Source organism: Clinocottus analis, unplaced genomic scaffold (assembly GCF_023055335.1).
Source record: "Clinocottus analis isolate CAN_PGR_092001 unplaced genomic scaffold, fCliAna1.0.p SCAF_7, whole genome shotgun sequence".
In the NCBI taxonomy this organism is placed as follows: domain Eukaryota; kingdom Metazoa; phylum Chordata; class Actinopteri; order Perciformes; family Cottidae; genus Clinocottus; species Clinocottus analis.
Window position 1 is genome coordinate 3,510,695 of NW_027176229.1, and position 16,980 is coordinate 3,527,674.

At 41.9% G+C, this 16,980-nt stretch overlaps 1 protein-coding gene across 2 annotated transcripts in view; it reads right to left on the reverse strand.

Moving 5' to 3' along the window:
* Window positions 1-1,301: 1,301 nt before the first annotated feature.
* apba1a (amyloid beta (A4) precursor protein-binding, family A, member 1a) overlaps window positions 1,302-16,980 on the reverse strand; it is a 41,285-nt gene continuing 25,606 nt past the window's right edge. Inside the window, exons 6-14 of one of the 2 annotated variants that reach the window (XM_068604916.1) lie at window positions 15,635-15,780; window positions 9,817-9,849; window positions 8,377-8,463; window positions 7,834-8,019; window positions 7,475-7,654; window positions 7,142-7,354; window positions 6,886-7,005; window positions 6,644-6,784; window positions 1,302-5,990 (exon numbers count right to left, since the gene is read on the reverse strand). In XM_068604916.1, the coding sequence (XP_068461017.1) occupies window positions 5,919-5,990; window positions 6,644-6,784; window positions 6,886-7,005; window positions 7,142-7,354; window positions 7,475-7,654; window positions 7,834-8,019; window positions 8,377-8,463; window positions 9,817-9,849; window positions 15,635-15,780 (1,178 nt within the window). In that variant the 3' untranslated portion in view covers window positions 1,302-5,918. The remainder of the gene's footprint in view (window positions 5,991-6,643; window positions 6,785-6,885; window positions 7,006-7,141; window positions 7,355-7,474; window positions 7,655-7,833; window positions 8,020-8,376; window positions 8,464-9,816; window positions 9,850-15,634; window positions 15,781-16,980) is intronic. The other variant, XM_068604917.1, reaches the window with a different exon arrangement.

Genomic DNA, 16,980 nt, shown 5'->3' on the forward strand with positions numbered 1-16,980 from the left:
ATCAGCTGGTTTATGACATTATATTATGACTCTTTATATGTCATATTTATGACTTATTTGTTCACATTGTCATAGCATACTGTACTATGACCTTTTGATGTCATGCTATACCCTGGCTTTCATACTATTCAAGGACTATGACTTTTCTATTAAATACATTTTTATGACATACTACACTCAGACATTTCTATGGCATACTATTTATGACTTAAGACACATTTCTATGACATACTATAATATGACATTCTTTAACGTTTACAACGTTACATTTTCATATTGTACTGAACTATCCGATCAATTATTTATGGCATTTTATGTCTTCTCGGGCATCATTTCCTGTGGAGTTGAACCCATTGTTGCAGTGGTGAGTCATAGAACCAGTCACACCACACGCATCATGAGAACCAGAGGGACCTGACAGACATACAACCCTCTGGATTTCAGCCCAACACGCTGACTTCTTCCTCTTTAAATATGGCTTCATTTCAGGCGATTGAATTACCTCTCATTCCTTGGATTACGAACTTGGTGTGAGGAAATGATTGAGGCCTGATCACCCTGACGACATCTTGCTGCATTGGGGTCCACTGAGAGGTGGAGAGGGTGCAGTTTTACAGATGACTTCTTACCTGTATACCCTGAGTCTTATGGTCACTATCAATTCTTTGAACATCAGTAGACTCTACATCTCCTGAGACTCTCACGCTCACTGTATATGGCTATCTTCTCTGTATCTTCTCAGTCATAAAAAAAGGCAAATTTTTCAAAAAGCCAGAACATTACTATGTTATTACAATGCAGCGGCTATTTTATGACTTAATATGACATACTATACTACATCTAAATGCTTTTTGAGGACTTTTTAACATACTATACTATCACTGTTTTTTGAGTTTAGTTTTTTTTATTACTTACTATTAGTAAGTACTAAAAAAAAAAAGTCAAATTCAGTATAGTAAGTCATAAAAAGCCCCGGCATAGAAAAACAACTTTTTGGACACACTAATTGTAAAATAATAGGTAAAAAAGTCATAGCATAGTATGACCATAAAGTAAAATTAACAATCATAAAAAAAGTAATAGTAATTGTATCGTAAATATATCTTCCACCAAAATTGCCTTCTTTAGGAAACAGAAATTGTCAGAGATGTTTTTGTAGCTTTGAAACATCAGACAGCGCCGTCCACACCCAAAAAAAACCAAACAGCACAACAATCCTCACCCAACGAGTTGGTGCAGGGCTCCATGAGAATCAGCGGGCCGAGCCAAAGTCCTTCTGCAAGTCGTTTATTGTTGTAAATACTGTTACAAACATTCTGGCTCTGGTACAGGAATGTAGCTCCAATAGCTAGAACATCACAAAAAAAAGCTTGCAAATAAATAAACATTGCTGCTGCTTTACAGAAAAGCTATTTTTCTCATATTTTTTGTTTTGTTTCTTTTAATCTTTAGAGACATTAAGAGTTAACGTTTCAGTTACATTCAAAATGAGTGCACTTATAAATACTTGTCAGCCAACCCCGCTGCCCGCTTCCTCGGTTAGCTTCGCTGTGTCACGCTAGCCTACAATCCCTGACACACTATTGAGGGAAAATATCACACACACACTTTAAATTATCTTGTGCTCTAGCTGTATATGTGTATGTATGTATATATATATATGTAAATATATACATACATACACACACACACATATGAATGTCATTTCACACAATCAGCTTCCTACATTCCACATTTAAAAGACGCTCACGTTGCTTTCTACTGGCTGCCTATGGGCCCACCCGAACACACAAAACCATTAGAAGTATATACCTTTACATAGTTTTCTATATATTTCATCTATACGTGTATTTTTATATTTCCAGCTGGTTTTCGTTTGAACACGGAGTACATTGGTTGTAATGGCACGCCACACACACACCACACTAGCAGTAAGAACAGGAGAGCGCAAAGCACTTGGCTTCAGAGAAAGCCATGTTGTAAGTCCCCAAAGAACATGGCTGCCGTTGCCCCGATTCCTCTTCATTGTCAGAATCATAAAATGTCTAGTAGTAGTAGTAGTAGTAAGGCCAAGCTGAGATTCACCGATGAGGTCAGGCCATATGGAATAAGCTGTGGGTTTAAGCTGGGGATACAGCAGGGTACATAAACCAATCATACATTCACAGAGACGCAGAGGGGTTGGTGTTGGGTTCAAAATGGCCGTCTGGAACGGCGCCATTGATAAACTGGAGAAAGGAAAGCGTAATAACCCCCGGTTGTCTGCGTTGGAGTTGATGGTGGATGAAAACAGCTCTGTTGCCGTGCTACATGTTAAAGGACCGAAGTCCAACAGCTTACGGGGCGAGTTCATCGTTGAGATATTTCTTAGAAGCTCACATGTGTTTTACATGGAGCTCTATGTGGCTACAGGAGCAAATGCACCACTTACTTCAATATAAAGACTAAAAAACATTTGGTCACGGCCTCCCTCAAGGTGCTGTGAGAATCATACATATGCAGAACCCGAGCCACATGAACACTCTTAGCCAACGACAATCCAACTGTTTAATATGTGGCATTAAAGAAAAGATTAGATAACTTTTTAAATAACTTTTAAACACTGACACCTCAGGAGGCTGTACTCTCAAGGTTCACAGTACATCTTCAAGAGATTCAAAACAACATTCACTTTAATTCACATTCACTCTTCTCCAAAGAAGACGAGCCAGAAAAACCTCTTTGTGTTTTCAGCGTTTGAGTTTGTGTTGGTTTGTCTCGTGTTGGTTTGTCTCGTGTTGGTTTGTCTCGTACAGAAGCTCCGAGAGGCCAGCGGCGGGAAAAAACATTCTTGTGATTGGATTGGTTTTCTGAAGAAGAAAAAAAATCGGTAATTTACAAAAAAAAGTTCTCCCATCTGGTAAAACAGGTGAACAAAAGTTGTCTTTTTTCACCCAGCAGATTATGAAAAAAAAAAAAATCTAATAGATTGTTCCCCATTTGCCTCTCGGGAGCTTCTGCAGTCTAATGAGACCTCAGCACTTTTACTATTCAAAGTACATTTGACAAAGTCCATGCCAGTGTTTCCACATGTTTCAGCCCATTACCTTTCATCCACATGCACGTCGACCATTTTCTACATCCGAGCCTTCGTTTTCAGATCTTGTCTCAAAATCTTGTGAGCACTAATGCTGACTGTGAGGGACGGTCAAACCCACATTTTACGTTTTTAGAAGCTGATTTAGCCGAAAATGGGAAACAAAGTACGTTTTTGAAAATGGCCAGCAGACATGCAAAGAATAGGATTTTTTTTGTAGTAAATGGGATGAATCATGTGACACCAGTACAGTCATTTAACGGGACAGCCACGATGTCATTGTTTATTTAGTGTTATTATAAGCACCATTCAAATGGGATTTTGTGTGTGAAAACACAATAAAAAATATAAAATAACCCCAAAACATTGAAATAAGAAAAATCTTCCTGAAAGAGCCACGTGTCATATTTCAACCCATCGTCGTTTTGATAGATGTTGACCCTCCTTCCCACTCTTTTTCCCTTTTGATAATGACTAAATGATTAACATTCATCACGCTTATAATTAATTTAATTTGATCAAAAATTCCAAAAGTGTCACAGTGAACTCACAATAACTGTCACCCATTCACAGATTTGGTTTCCAAATGGTGCTACATGTAAACGGTGTGTGGAGGACGTATTTGGTGATCACGGTAAACGTCTATCAACATTTAATTCATGGAAATGTATCAACACAATGATGATATTGTTTTAGAGGTTTCTGAAAGGCTGCATCTGGGTTTGTCGGCTGCTGTAAATTCTAAAATAAATATTTACCTTAACCGAGACACGCCTTTCCTTGAAAGTTAACTTTGATCACAGTCCAGTGAAAATAGATTTGCGCAGGCAGAGGACCAACTACCAGGGTCCCGTGGACCCAGAGCGGCGTCTGGCGGTCTGTCTGAGGTAAACCGTTGTATAGCCTAAGCTACCGTTAGCTAATTTATCTCTGAATTTGAGTTCCCTCCGGTAAACATTGTACGTGTCTTGGACTTCTATTGTGGAAGCGAAGACCAGACGGGGTGGATCCGGTTTCTGCGCTGTTCCTGTCTCGGTTGAAAGGAGTCCGGGGCCCAATCCCAAAGTCCCCCCTCAGGCCTTCAACCCTGAACCCTCACTGTGGTAAATGGTTGAGTGTGAGAGGGTGTGAGGGCTTCATACGTTGTGATATGAACAGCACTTTGCTGCAACACATCACATGACCATGACTACATAAGGAAATATTGTGCGGACTTATGGAAAGGGTTCGTCAAGGGCTCAAAATGTCTGCCGAGCGCTTGACGACGTGACAGTGGGACAAAACTAAACCCTCTCGCAGTTAGCGGGAGCGTGCCTCAAAGTGCCTCAAAGGGATTGGACCCTAAAGATTGTTGTCTTGGTTCGGACTACGCAGCCTCCGTGTTGAAAATGTCCGTTTTGAACATTGTGATCGGTTGATGCCTTTTTATTTTTTTATGTACGCAAGCTCGGAGTTTTTTACTGTGTAATATCTATATAATATCTATTTTTACTGTGTAATATCTATAGCTCTGTGTGAAAGTAAACGGTGTTTTATAAGGCCTTATGTTGCTCGTTTTATCCAGCAGGCCATGTGACACAACACGCCATGTGTAACTAGCAGGCCATGTGACACAACACGCCGTGTGTAACTAGCAGGCCATGTGACACAACACGCCATGTGTAACTAGCAGGCCATGTGACACAACACGCCATGTGTAACTAGCAGGCCATGTGACACAACACGCCGTGTGTAACTAGCAGGCCATGTGAGACAACACGCCGTGTGACATTAGCAGGTTTTGTCCAGCATCGACTGAGCAAAGCGCAGTGAATGGAAGTCAGAGCGGCTGCGGACGACATCAGAGCGCCGTGTGCTTGTTTATTCAACGGGCCCGCGTGTCCAAATTTCACCGAGTTCGACGCCGCACTCCCTTTGGTCGCCAGCAATGCACCCAGCGAGTGTGAAGTAGATCGAGTACTTGTAGCAGAAAAAACAATCGCCCTCATGTTAGTAGCTAACGGGGGAAGTTCACGTTGACGTATTGGTTACTACCGTTTCCCGTATTCGGCCTGAAGGAAAACAGCCGGCGAGTATTCAGACTCGCTGCAGCGACGGGCCGCGGCCGAGTTGGAAAGCTTTTCTGTTGGGAAAGTGAAGTGCAAAAAATATAAATGAAAAAAGAAGCTGCTGCGTCAACTCTTCACAGGGGGGGGGGGGTGTAAGTGTGTGTCAGCAAGATTCCCACACACCCTCCTGTGGAGAGAGAGCTGTGTTGTGGATTACAGTAGCAAGAAGGGAGAGCTGAAAGTGAAACCAAGCTTGGTGCCAGGAAATGTAGCTACAGCATGAAAGCTGAAAAAAGAGGGAAACAAGGGTTTTTTTTCTCTCACATAAATGAGTTGATGGAGGAAATACAAGAAGAAATAGCAGCATGGCAGAGAGTACAGTCAGGGTTCAGGGTTGGATGTGCAGATCAAGTCCACAATCAGGGTCCAGGTCCCGCTCATTAAGGTCTCCAGTGTCTTAGTGGCTGAAACTCAAACGCTAAAGATACGCTTGTTGCCCAAATTTAAAAGTGTGAAATGTGTTGAGCTTCTAAACATCAATAGTCAACCAGGAAAAAACTGTTTTGTTTTCAGGACTGAAAATGCATCACGTGCGAACGCCCTTTCACCGGCTGTACATGAAGCCAAAGAAAGAAACACAAAGCGTTTATGACGACGCGTGGAGAGGTTTCGGGTGTGTAGGTTGCAACAGAAGCGTCCTACTGGAACCACTCACTACGCAGTCTGTGGACAGAAGTGGGGGGTCGGCTCGGTGGGGCAGTTTAAAGGGTGCGTGAGGTCAGGGCTCAGTCTTGTTAAATGTAAACGGGCTGCTCCTGGGCGGTCAGCAGGCGGTACATGGCTGCGGGCATCGTCTTCATGTGGATCTGAGGACAAAGCATTCAAGTCATGGAAGCGAGGCGAGTGTTGGACAGAACAGACGAACACACTGACTGAGATGTTATGTTGCTGGAGGGGAAGTTATTATTATTATTATAACTATTATTATAAGGCTGGGCTCATGAATGTACCGGGAAAACGTCTCGTCGTTAGAGTTTAAAGGATGAGGTGTTTCTTATTTCCATGAAAAGACTAATTAACAAAGATACTGACATAGGATGTTACGATGCGTAACGAAAACTAAAATGAACCCCGCTATTTAAACTTTGACGACAAATAAAAAAAAACTAAACCAACATGTGTTAGTCTTTCAATATCTTCTGACTCTCCTCCCATGGCGTCTCCCAGTCCATGGATTTCTAATGAAGACGTGTTTAAAAACAGCTCACAAGTATATCGTTAACAATTTTTTAAAGAAGGCTCAGTCCATTCCTCAAACAGTTGGCCATCTTTTTCTTTTTTTTAAGCAAATGTTACTAAACAGGTGGAACTAGTGCGTTTGTTGGGGGCTACTTTGTAAGTATTGAAGACCACTGTTCCTCTTCCTGGACTGTAGGACACTGAGATCTATTCGATGACCTGGATTGTAACACTCGTCTACATTTTGGCTTGGTAGTGCATGTCCCGTGTGGCGTCTCACCTCTCCCACGGCGTTGGACAGGATGTGGACAATCTTTTCATGGGGCGTGGCCACCACGCTCTGACTGTTGATCTCGATGATGCGGTGACCCACTCGGACGCCGCCCCGCTCGGCGATGCCCCCGCGCATAAGGCTACAGATCTGTTGGTGGGGACGGATCAAGTGTTTTAGCTGACCAAACCAAATTTCACTGAATCACATTTCCGAGTAGTGCATGAAAACAGGATGACGGTGCTACCCACAATGCCATTCTGGACGCTGAAGCCCAGCTGGTAGCGGAGGTCTGGCCGTCTGATGAGTACAGTGGTCACTGGGGGACATCTGACAATGTTCAGCTTGATCCCGGACTGGTTCTTCAGACCCTACATTAAGCAAAGCATCTGCTATCAGCTCAGGGAGGATCAATAAGGTTTACTCTCTGAGTAGAGAGATGTATGCATACTCTATAAGTATCTTCGTTCATGACGTCCGTTGTTGAACATAATCCCGTACACATACCTTGATGATGCTCTGGCAGGTGGACAGTGGCAGTCCCACCAGACTGGTCCCATTAATGGACATGATCTGGTCTCCTATGTTCAGTCTGCCGGACCTCTCAGCCGGCCCGGCGTGCATCATGTTGGCGATGATGACAGTGGGCAGGATGGAGCCCCACCCACTCTCCACAATGACCAAACCCAGAATCTCCCCCTTCGCCTTCTCTATGGACACCTGAGGCCACAGCGGGCGGAAGCAACGCAAAAAAATAGTCAAAATCAAATGTATGACAAGTTGGCGCCGGAGCCACCGGGTACAAAGACGTTGAATGACCAAAGTCACAGCCCTGCTTACGTCTTTGCAGTTCTCCGACTTGGAGAAGTGGATGAGGTCATCATTGTACATGTCCTGAGTGTTGAGCAAGTCACTGTACTCCTTCTGGCTCAGGTCCTCGGGGTTAATGCCGTTGGCCCGTAAGAATTCCTGGTAGGCCACGCTGAAGGCCTGCCCGATGGACTGGGCGATCAACTGGGCCTAGAGGACAGGATGCGTGAACTTGTAACCATTATTTATATCGTCGTATGGCTAACTCAAGCTCTTTTCAGCTAACTGTAGTTGAGTGAACGGCTGATGACGCTGTCAAAAATAACACAACAAAAGAAATGCGCCTTTTGACGAGCAGAGGCAGCCTCTGACGTTGCTGTTGGACTCACATCCTCGGACTCAAACACGTGGCATATCATCTTGTACTGGCGCTTGCTCTCTTGACCTGGGTCTGAGGCCTCCACGCTCTCCTGAGAGTCGGGGCGAGGCATCCGGCGCCGGGCCATCAGGACCACGATGTTGCCAATGTCGGCAATGTAGGAGATGGTGCGCAAAGGGTGGTCCATCATGGTCTCCTGGAAGGGAGGGAAACCATAACGGTCCTTGTGTCATACAAACGTGGGTGAGTAACTAAGTACCCACCAAACTAAGCAGCTAAGGTCGATAAAGTAACCGCACTACATGGGTCCATTCAGGAAGGTGCATTGCTCCCCTGAATGTATCTTGACTGAGTCCTCCAAAGTATTTCCCCCGTGCAGCTACTCTGCTGTTTACGAGGGAGCAATCCATTCACACAGTTTCACGCATCAACATGTTTTTCCACATAACAGCAGAAAGTCTCGGCTCTCTAGCGTAACCCTGCCGATGCGGCAGACGGAGACCCGAGCGACGGTGTTCTGCGAGGTGACGGGAAAAGTTGTCAGAGCGAGTACCTGGGAGTCGGCGTTGAGCACTTTGATTCTCTGGGTGGAGATGAAGAGATCCACCTCCGTCATGGGCTGAGGCTCTCCCTCAGGGGCCTACACACACACAAACACACACACACACACACACACACAAAAAGTCCAAAATGTTCATGAGCAGATGTCACTGACTGAACAGACATTCAAAGTTCAAGAGGTCAGTGACGTCTCATTAGGATCCAGGTCACAGGGAAACAGTCGAGACATTAATTACACTTCTCTGATCCATCCCCCGCTCCATTTACTGCAAATAGTAAATCCAGAATACTGCTGACCATTTCCAAAGAATGCCATCGTAAAGCTTTTGGATAGTAAAAACTTACATTTCCCAAAATGTTGAACTATTCCTTTCAGTCAGTTTGATTTGAAAAGCACACTAAAGTGCACCTGAATTAGTAACTTGTGCTCTCAAATTAACAATTTCTGCACATGAATTAACACAAGATAACACAGAACGCTATTACCATGAAGAACCTGATTTAGTATTCATAGTCATCTCAATACCAAACACAGCTAGCTACTAGCCCGCTGCCTGTGAGGTGGTCCTCCCTCACCAACCGTGGTTACAACGGCCCTGAACTTCACTTCCTAGAGCTTCGAAGTCATTTAAGAGCACATTTTAATAATTCATGCACACAAACACATTATTTGAGGGTTGAAACTTGCTTGAGACAAGGCAAATGCAGTTGGAATTATCTTCATCATCATCATCAGGTCAAACTTGGAAATGTGTCTCACTCTTTGGTTCATGGCCAGCTGCATCCCCATCAGCCTCAGCTGTACTTTGTGCTGATTAGCATGTTAGCATGCTAACACGTTATACCAAAGCGAACGTTTGTATTTAGCTTCAACCACTGGCTCTTATTTGGACATCCCAGACTTCTGTTGGCCATCTGACTGTGTAGGTTAGCAAACATAAAGGGACCGTATGTTGTCATCGCACAAAGTATCGCTACAAACACACAATCGGCAGCAGAGAGAGAAAGCACATTGAATGCAGCCACAAACCTAGTGAGACCTCACAGTGTCACAGAGAGATTACAGCTGTTTCCTGCATCCAGCAAACTGCCTAGCATCCACGACAAGCACTTAACGAGAGTTTGTCAAAAGAAACTGCGATGTTCCAAATTATGCGGGGTAACAAAATGTCTGATTATGGAATGAAGAAAATGGTGTAGGGACTGGAGCCCAAAAGGAAGAGGCCGTAACCCAGACAATACAAAAAGCTGGATTCAGGAAAATGCCAACGTGTCCGTCAGAGTGACGACACGCTGAAGAGGAGGACACAGAGGACGGGACAGTGAAGCACACACAGGACAGACACGCACAGAGACAAAGAGCCAAGCAGAGGAAAGAGAGACGCTGTGCTCTGCGGTGAGGGAGGACGAGACGGGGACGTAGGTACTGCACCTTCTTCCTGTTCTGGGCTAATTTCTGGGCCGTCTGCCAGGCATGGAATAAAGCAGACAGGAGAGTAATGGGTTAGAGCAGTGCACAGGAGAGACAGGGACGGGGGTCAGATACGTCGTGTGACTGTACAGTGTTTCTGTTCACATGGAATAGTGCCGCTCGTGTCGTTTGTATGGTTGTCATGTATCCTGTGTGTGATGGACGCCCCGGCAGCATTGCACATCCATATTGTATTCCAAGCCGGTTGTTTTTTGTTTTTATTTCAACCACTTACTGAACCTGAAGATGTGTGAGACACCATTGTTGTTCTGCCCTCTTCATTGGCCTCTCGAAAGTATAACGCCGCGTACACAACATATGAAATGAATTACGGTGCCAGAGAAGGTGCGGGTAATAATCAGACATAATAATTTACAGGTAAAAAGAAACAATTGCAAGAATACATTTGCCACAAAAAGACAAAACGCACAACAGAGTTAAAATGGAACCTGATCGATAGGATTGATATTATTTTCTTCAAATGTTCTGTAGCTATCGCGATAATGTCACTCTTTTAATAATCTCGTCGTGAAAATTGGATATTCTGACAGACTTAATATACAAAATAAAATAATAATATCAATAAATACTACTTATATAAGATGTTGTTTTTTCAAGTTACTCCAGGGGCTTGCCTTCTGTGGTGATTATCACTACATGATTTGAACCATTTATCAGTTTTGGCATCATATTTCTGCATGGAGTAGAGCTGCTCACACAGTTAGAACAGGTCTGCACGTTGCCTGTAGGATAATAAGCCTAGAAAACATAAAGCCTTCAAATAAAATGTTCTTCATTTTGAGTTGTACAGCTAAACTAGAGATACGAACCAACATCAAAAACAGCCTAAAACCCCTCAAACTGCCACGTCACGCTCCATCTAGAGACGGGCTGATCAGCTCCAGGGCCGAGCCCCCTCACCCTCTGAGGGGCAGTTTGTCCCGTCCCCCCCCCCCCCCCCCCCCCCCCCCCACCCCCCCACCCCGAAGTACAATACTCAATACTTCGTGCCAACACCCTGCTGTCAGTGGTCCATCTCTGTTCTCACTACAACGGCGTGCTCTGGTGCTACAGCAGCGGCCTTTGGATACGTCGCCGTAGAAGGAAGAGACGCTTGCATTGGCTGTCCTCTACCAGCAGGTGTCACTGTTGTATTCGGCTCCAGCAACAGACGAGTCAGCCGGTCTCAACAGCTCCTCTGTTGCAAAGGAGCTGCCCAGCTGCTGGATGTCTCAGAGAGGAATCTGTGTGCGCTGCGTATATGAATACAGTTTCTTGAAGTCAAAGCATGGCCCGCCGAGCACACACTTTGAGCTGGTCAACTCTGCTCACTCAAGCAGGAAAAAGTCTTCCCTGTGGGAAGACTTCCAGATGTTAAGGTCATCCTACTTGGGTATTTTAGTCATCAGTGTTAAAACATCATTTTAAAGAAGACAGTATTTTAGCTTTGTAGATTAGGCATGTGATGGGTGAGATTGGAGTGTAAGAGCTGAGGATTAATTATTTCATAGGCGGTCTTGGACTGTGTAACTATGTAGAAATGTGCTTCTTCACCGAACCTGGGCCCTCATCGTCAAGCAGGAAATGATTTAGGACATCAGTATTGGGCATCCAAACTACAGAAGCAGCAACATTTGCTGGTCTTTATGTTATATATATATATATATATATATATATATATATATATATATATATATATATATATATATATATATATATATATATATATATATAGATATATATATATATAGATATATAGATATATATATATATATATATAGATATATAGATATATATATATATATATATAGATATATATATATATAGATATAGATATCTATATAGATATAGATATATATATAGATATAGATATATATATATAGATATCTATATAGATATCTATATATATCTAGATAGATATCTATATATATATCTATATATATATATATCTATATATATATATATATATCTATATATATATATATATATCTATATATATATATCTATATCTATATATCTATATCTATATATATATATATATATATCTATATATATATATCTATATATATAGATATATATATATATATATAATGTATATATATAATATATATATATATATATATAATGTATATATATAATGCGTATATATAATGCAAATGTATATATAAATGTATATATATATATATATATATATATCTATATAGATATATATATATATATATCTATATAGATATCTATATCTATATAGATATAGATATATATATATCTATATAGATATCTATATAGATATAGATATCTATATATATCTATATATATATATAGATATATATATCTATATCTATATATATATATATATATATATATATATATATATATATATATATATATAGCTTATCAAGTTATCAAGGCTTTAAATGCAAAGATATGATGCCAGAATAAATAAATATTATATAAATTACATTTATCATCAACATAATAGACTAAGTACATTAAAAGAAGGGTGTGTTGATACTATAAGTGTGAGAAAACTATGTTAAATAAGTAGACCGTAACACTATACATAATATGAGAAATAGAACAAAACTGATAAAAAAAAAAATATGTCGAACAGTTCTGGTTTTACTGTCAAGTTTAAATGATTCAACAAAATGTAGCTTTAGTCTCAGTTTAAGAAGGTGCAATGTGTTGAATCTGCCTGCATGCTCCAAACAAAAAGGGGGCAATATTTCACCTCCTGATACAATCTAAATCTACAGTCATCAGTTATTTAAAAACTAGAGTGGGATCCCACCAGCCGTGACACTAAATCCAGCCTTAAAGCGGGAAAGCCGATGACCCTTTACCAATTTCCTTGACCCCGACCTCCGCCAGCTTTGCCCAAACTACTCATCCGTTTCCTGACTGCATCTTGTGCGGCACCTCCAGGAATCAAACCTCCAGTCGGCTCAAGACTGCTCCGACTCCACGACGGATCAGCACATTTTATCATGTGAGATTAGATCCAGCAGGAGGTCTGTCTATCGGAGTCGCTACCTGCCCTCCCCCCAGAAAATAGTCTGCCAATGGCGGGCAGGACAAACCTAAAATACAAGCTGCGTTGTCGATTCAGTCCAATATACAAAATACACATGGACCTGCAATGAGATAGACAGGCCCTCAGGGGCAGCTCTTCGTCCTCTCGTGTTGGCCTGAGGACAGACTGCAGGGACTCACCATCACCCCTCGAGGTAGAAATGGTATAATAAGACAGCAAGGGCCGGAGCTAGCTAGTTAGCACGCTCATTTCAATAGACATCCCTGCAACACAACCTATAAACGTCAACACTGTTGTCAACACTGTGACCTCTTCACATTCTGATGATGGCGTGTAAACTAATGTCTGTTGACTTTCGTTCCCATATCTTACACACTGCACCTTTAAAAAGGTCTCAGTGGCGGTTTGCCTCACGCACCGAGTGTGCTAATTTATTCCAAATGAAAGCGCTCTGCTGCCAGGGGCGTGCTTATTCATCTTCCGGCTAGTTAGTGGGAGCTTTGTGTTCTTGCTACTTTGTGTACAGGTGGGAGGGGGCGAGTCCTGTGCTAATGAGCAGCTTTGTTGTCTGACCTGAAACAAATTGGCAGCCGGTGACGCGAGGACAGAAAAAGGTGGTGGTATTTTTTTGGTTCCTGTAAGAATTCTGGCCGCTGCATTTTGGAGCAGTTTTTGTTGTTGTGTGAGGACGACCAGAGGACAGCACGTCACTAGACCGGTTGTGAGGAGATGGATGCACGAAGGACACCTCCTGCTTCTGACTGTGTGACACAACATGCCGGTGGAGATGGAAGAAAGCGATCCATTTGACCCTATTGATGTGTTTAGTTAGACGTTTGAGGGATGTGTTAGTAGGAATGGTTCCGCCATCAAGGCTGAAGGATGAGTCCGACACATTCGGTGGATATGTTTGGTTTTTTTTGGCCCAATAATCAGTTTTCAGTGTTTTGTGTTTGTTTTCGGTGGACAAAGTTCTCTGAAAGTCAAGAGCCAACAGTCGAGTTGGCAGAGAAACAGAAATTGACATGCAGGATGTTTCCAAGTGGGAACATGCGTGTGAAAAAAGAGCAATAGTCCTCACGGAAAGAGTGGAACGAGAAAATGAGGTTGTTGTAAGAAACAACAATGAAAAGAATATTTGACTTAACAGCATTGTATTATAATAACATCTAATAACAGTGCAGTGTTTTTATGCAATGAAGAACATATCTACGTTTCAACAACTACACTAACGTGAGGTCAGATAGATAGATAGATAGATAGATAGATAGATAGATAGATAGATAGATAGATAGATAGATAGATAGATAGATAGATAGATAGATAGATAGATAGATAGATAGATAGATAGATAGATAGATAGATCAGCATTTACAATGGAAAATATCTCAAAGCTTTGCCATCAATCGTTTTAAATAACCCTCTTCAAAACATTGCTTAATCAACTCATGACTTGTAACACCGCAGCTGGAGGAAAAGGATGAAACATTTCGGCCATGACCGTTACCATGGAAACGCAGCTCTCAGTTTCACGCTAGGCTGGACATGGGCCGATTCCCTCGGCTCCTTGTTGTTACCTTTCATAAAGCCGTGGAGCTGGTTGTTCACGCACACCTGTGCATTCACACCGCCGCACTGACCCACAGGGGGCGCTGACGCGCTAACGTGTGCAGGAACGCTGACAAAGGCCACGAAGATTGAAAAAGGATGAAAACAAGGCTGGATTTTAAATGTTGGAAAAGGAAGATCCTGGTCATGTGACAGGAGGACTCTGGTCATGTGACAGGAGGACTCTGGTCATGTGACAGGAGGACTCTGGTCATGTGACAGGGAACCATAGAAGAGAAACAGTCCCATGGACATCACAACCAAGTACAGTATACTTTTATATCTATAAGATAATCTTAATTTTATATATATATATATATATATATATACATATATATATATAATAAAAACTAAATTGTAAATTAATTTATTTTTTGAAACTAAGGCAATGCTAAATGTCCCAGGCCCCTAGTTTCCTAATAGCTGCTATCAGGACTTTGTATTATGTACATTTAATGCAAATAATTCATAAATAAAGGAAAAATAGCCATTATTAAAGGGAAAGCGCTCTAGATGCCACAAAAAAATGGCTGGTGGACTACGGTTTTGGAGCCTTAATTTTGTCATTCTGGCCGTCGCCATCTTCTTTTTTTGAAACCAGAAGTGTCCCAAAAGGGGGGAGAAAAACTGAAAACAATGTTTTTTGGCAACCAACTTGTTGACAACTCCCAGATGGGGGAGGTTGGCTCCTGGTGGGGTTTCAGAGAGGAGCTTCTTCCCTCCTCAAATATCTCTAACGCACCGTTCTGAGTGTGGCCTTGAGGACGACTGATGAAGCCACAAGCCAACAGCAAAGGTCTGTACACGACAAGTGTTGCTGGAATTTAACCTCTCCGGTTATAAAGTTATTAACCAATAGTAAAATATCTGCTAATAATCTGAAAGCTGAAAGACATGAAATGTATTACAGAATGAGCGTTATCATTATGGCACAGGTATACTACTGTACTGGTTGAACAGTCACATAACAAGGCTTTGGTCATAATAATGTAGAATGGGAAATAGGAAAATAATAAGAGTTTTTAGAAAACAAAGAATATCAAAAATGCTAGATAAAGTATGATGCATTGTGCCTACATCATGTATTGTTTACTTATTCGGCGCCAAAGCGTAAAGCAGCCGACTGCGCGCGTTCACCTTGATGCGGCTCACGGCCTCCTGCGCCTGCATCATGCGGATGTTCTTGGACGGAGTCTTATCCGACAGCAGCTGGGTGGAGCCCAGGTAGTTGGCTGCGAAGATGATCCCATCGATCAGGTCCTCCGGGTCACATGGGCCGGGGACTGGAGGGGGAGGGAGAGCGGGTCAGTCTCACTACCTGACACAATGTTTCCCTCCCACTTTGAGATTCATACAGTGAGAAGAAGAAGAACTTGACTAATTACTGGCATTCATGACACACACCTGCACACCCAGGACCCATAGACATGCATTGGGAGAGGGACGATGTTGAATAATCTCATAATATAAATATTAACTACTAGATATCACCATGAAACTCCAGCAGTTCAACTTCAACTCATATTAAGATTGTTTTTTTGTATTACAAGTTTTCTGAAATGGCATGTTTAAATATGCAAATGCAGCCCTATGTAATGATGCCATTTGCTGACTTCCGGAGATTTCTTTTGCCCTTAAAGTATATTTCATTAGACAGTGGGAACCATGGAAACGTGTCTAAAAATGAGAACATGTGTTTGTGCAGGTTGCTTTTTCCTTTTGTCTTTACTGTGGTGCTGCTGCTCGACTCCCTCACAGTGAGAGCAAACAGGGAGACGTGTCACATGTTTCGAGCATCAGGTGTTCTCATATTCAGAGCAGGACACAGTGAGAATGCCTCTCTACCTTTCCTCCCTCTCCTCCATCTCCGTCTCTGTCGACTACTCTGGGCCTTGACATTTAGGAGATGCTGACGCAGCATCTGCAACAGGCATAGATCAGCAGTGCAGTTCAATAAGCTGTGTGTTACCAGGGACTCGCTGGGAGAATCTGCTCCAGCACCCAAACCACTGGCGGGCCGCCGGGCGTTCAGAGGAAAGCGAACGCCGTCACGTTGTTCTGTTGGCCAACAACGCTCGCCGGCATGCCGATGCTGTGTGAGACCTAAAGCCTCTGTGCGTCCAGCTAAAGACACGGCATTGTATTTAAAGTGACCTAACTATCAAGGAAACATGTGGAGTCATATAACCTTAAAGGTAAAAGTAAAAACAGGTAGTTAAGCTTCTATTGTGTTCCATTGTATGTATGTATGTATGCATGCATGCATGCATATATGCATATATATATATATATATATATATATATATATATATGCATATATATATATATATATATATATATATATATATATATATATATATATATATATATATATATATATATATATATATATGCATATATATATATATATATATATGCATATATATATATATATATATATGCATATATATATATATATATATATGCATATATATATATATATA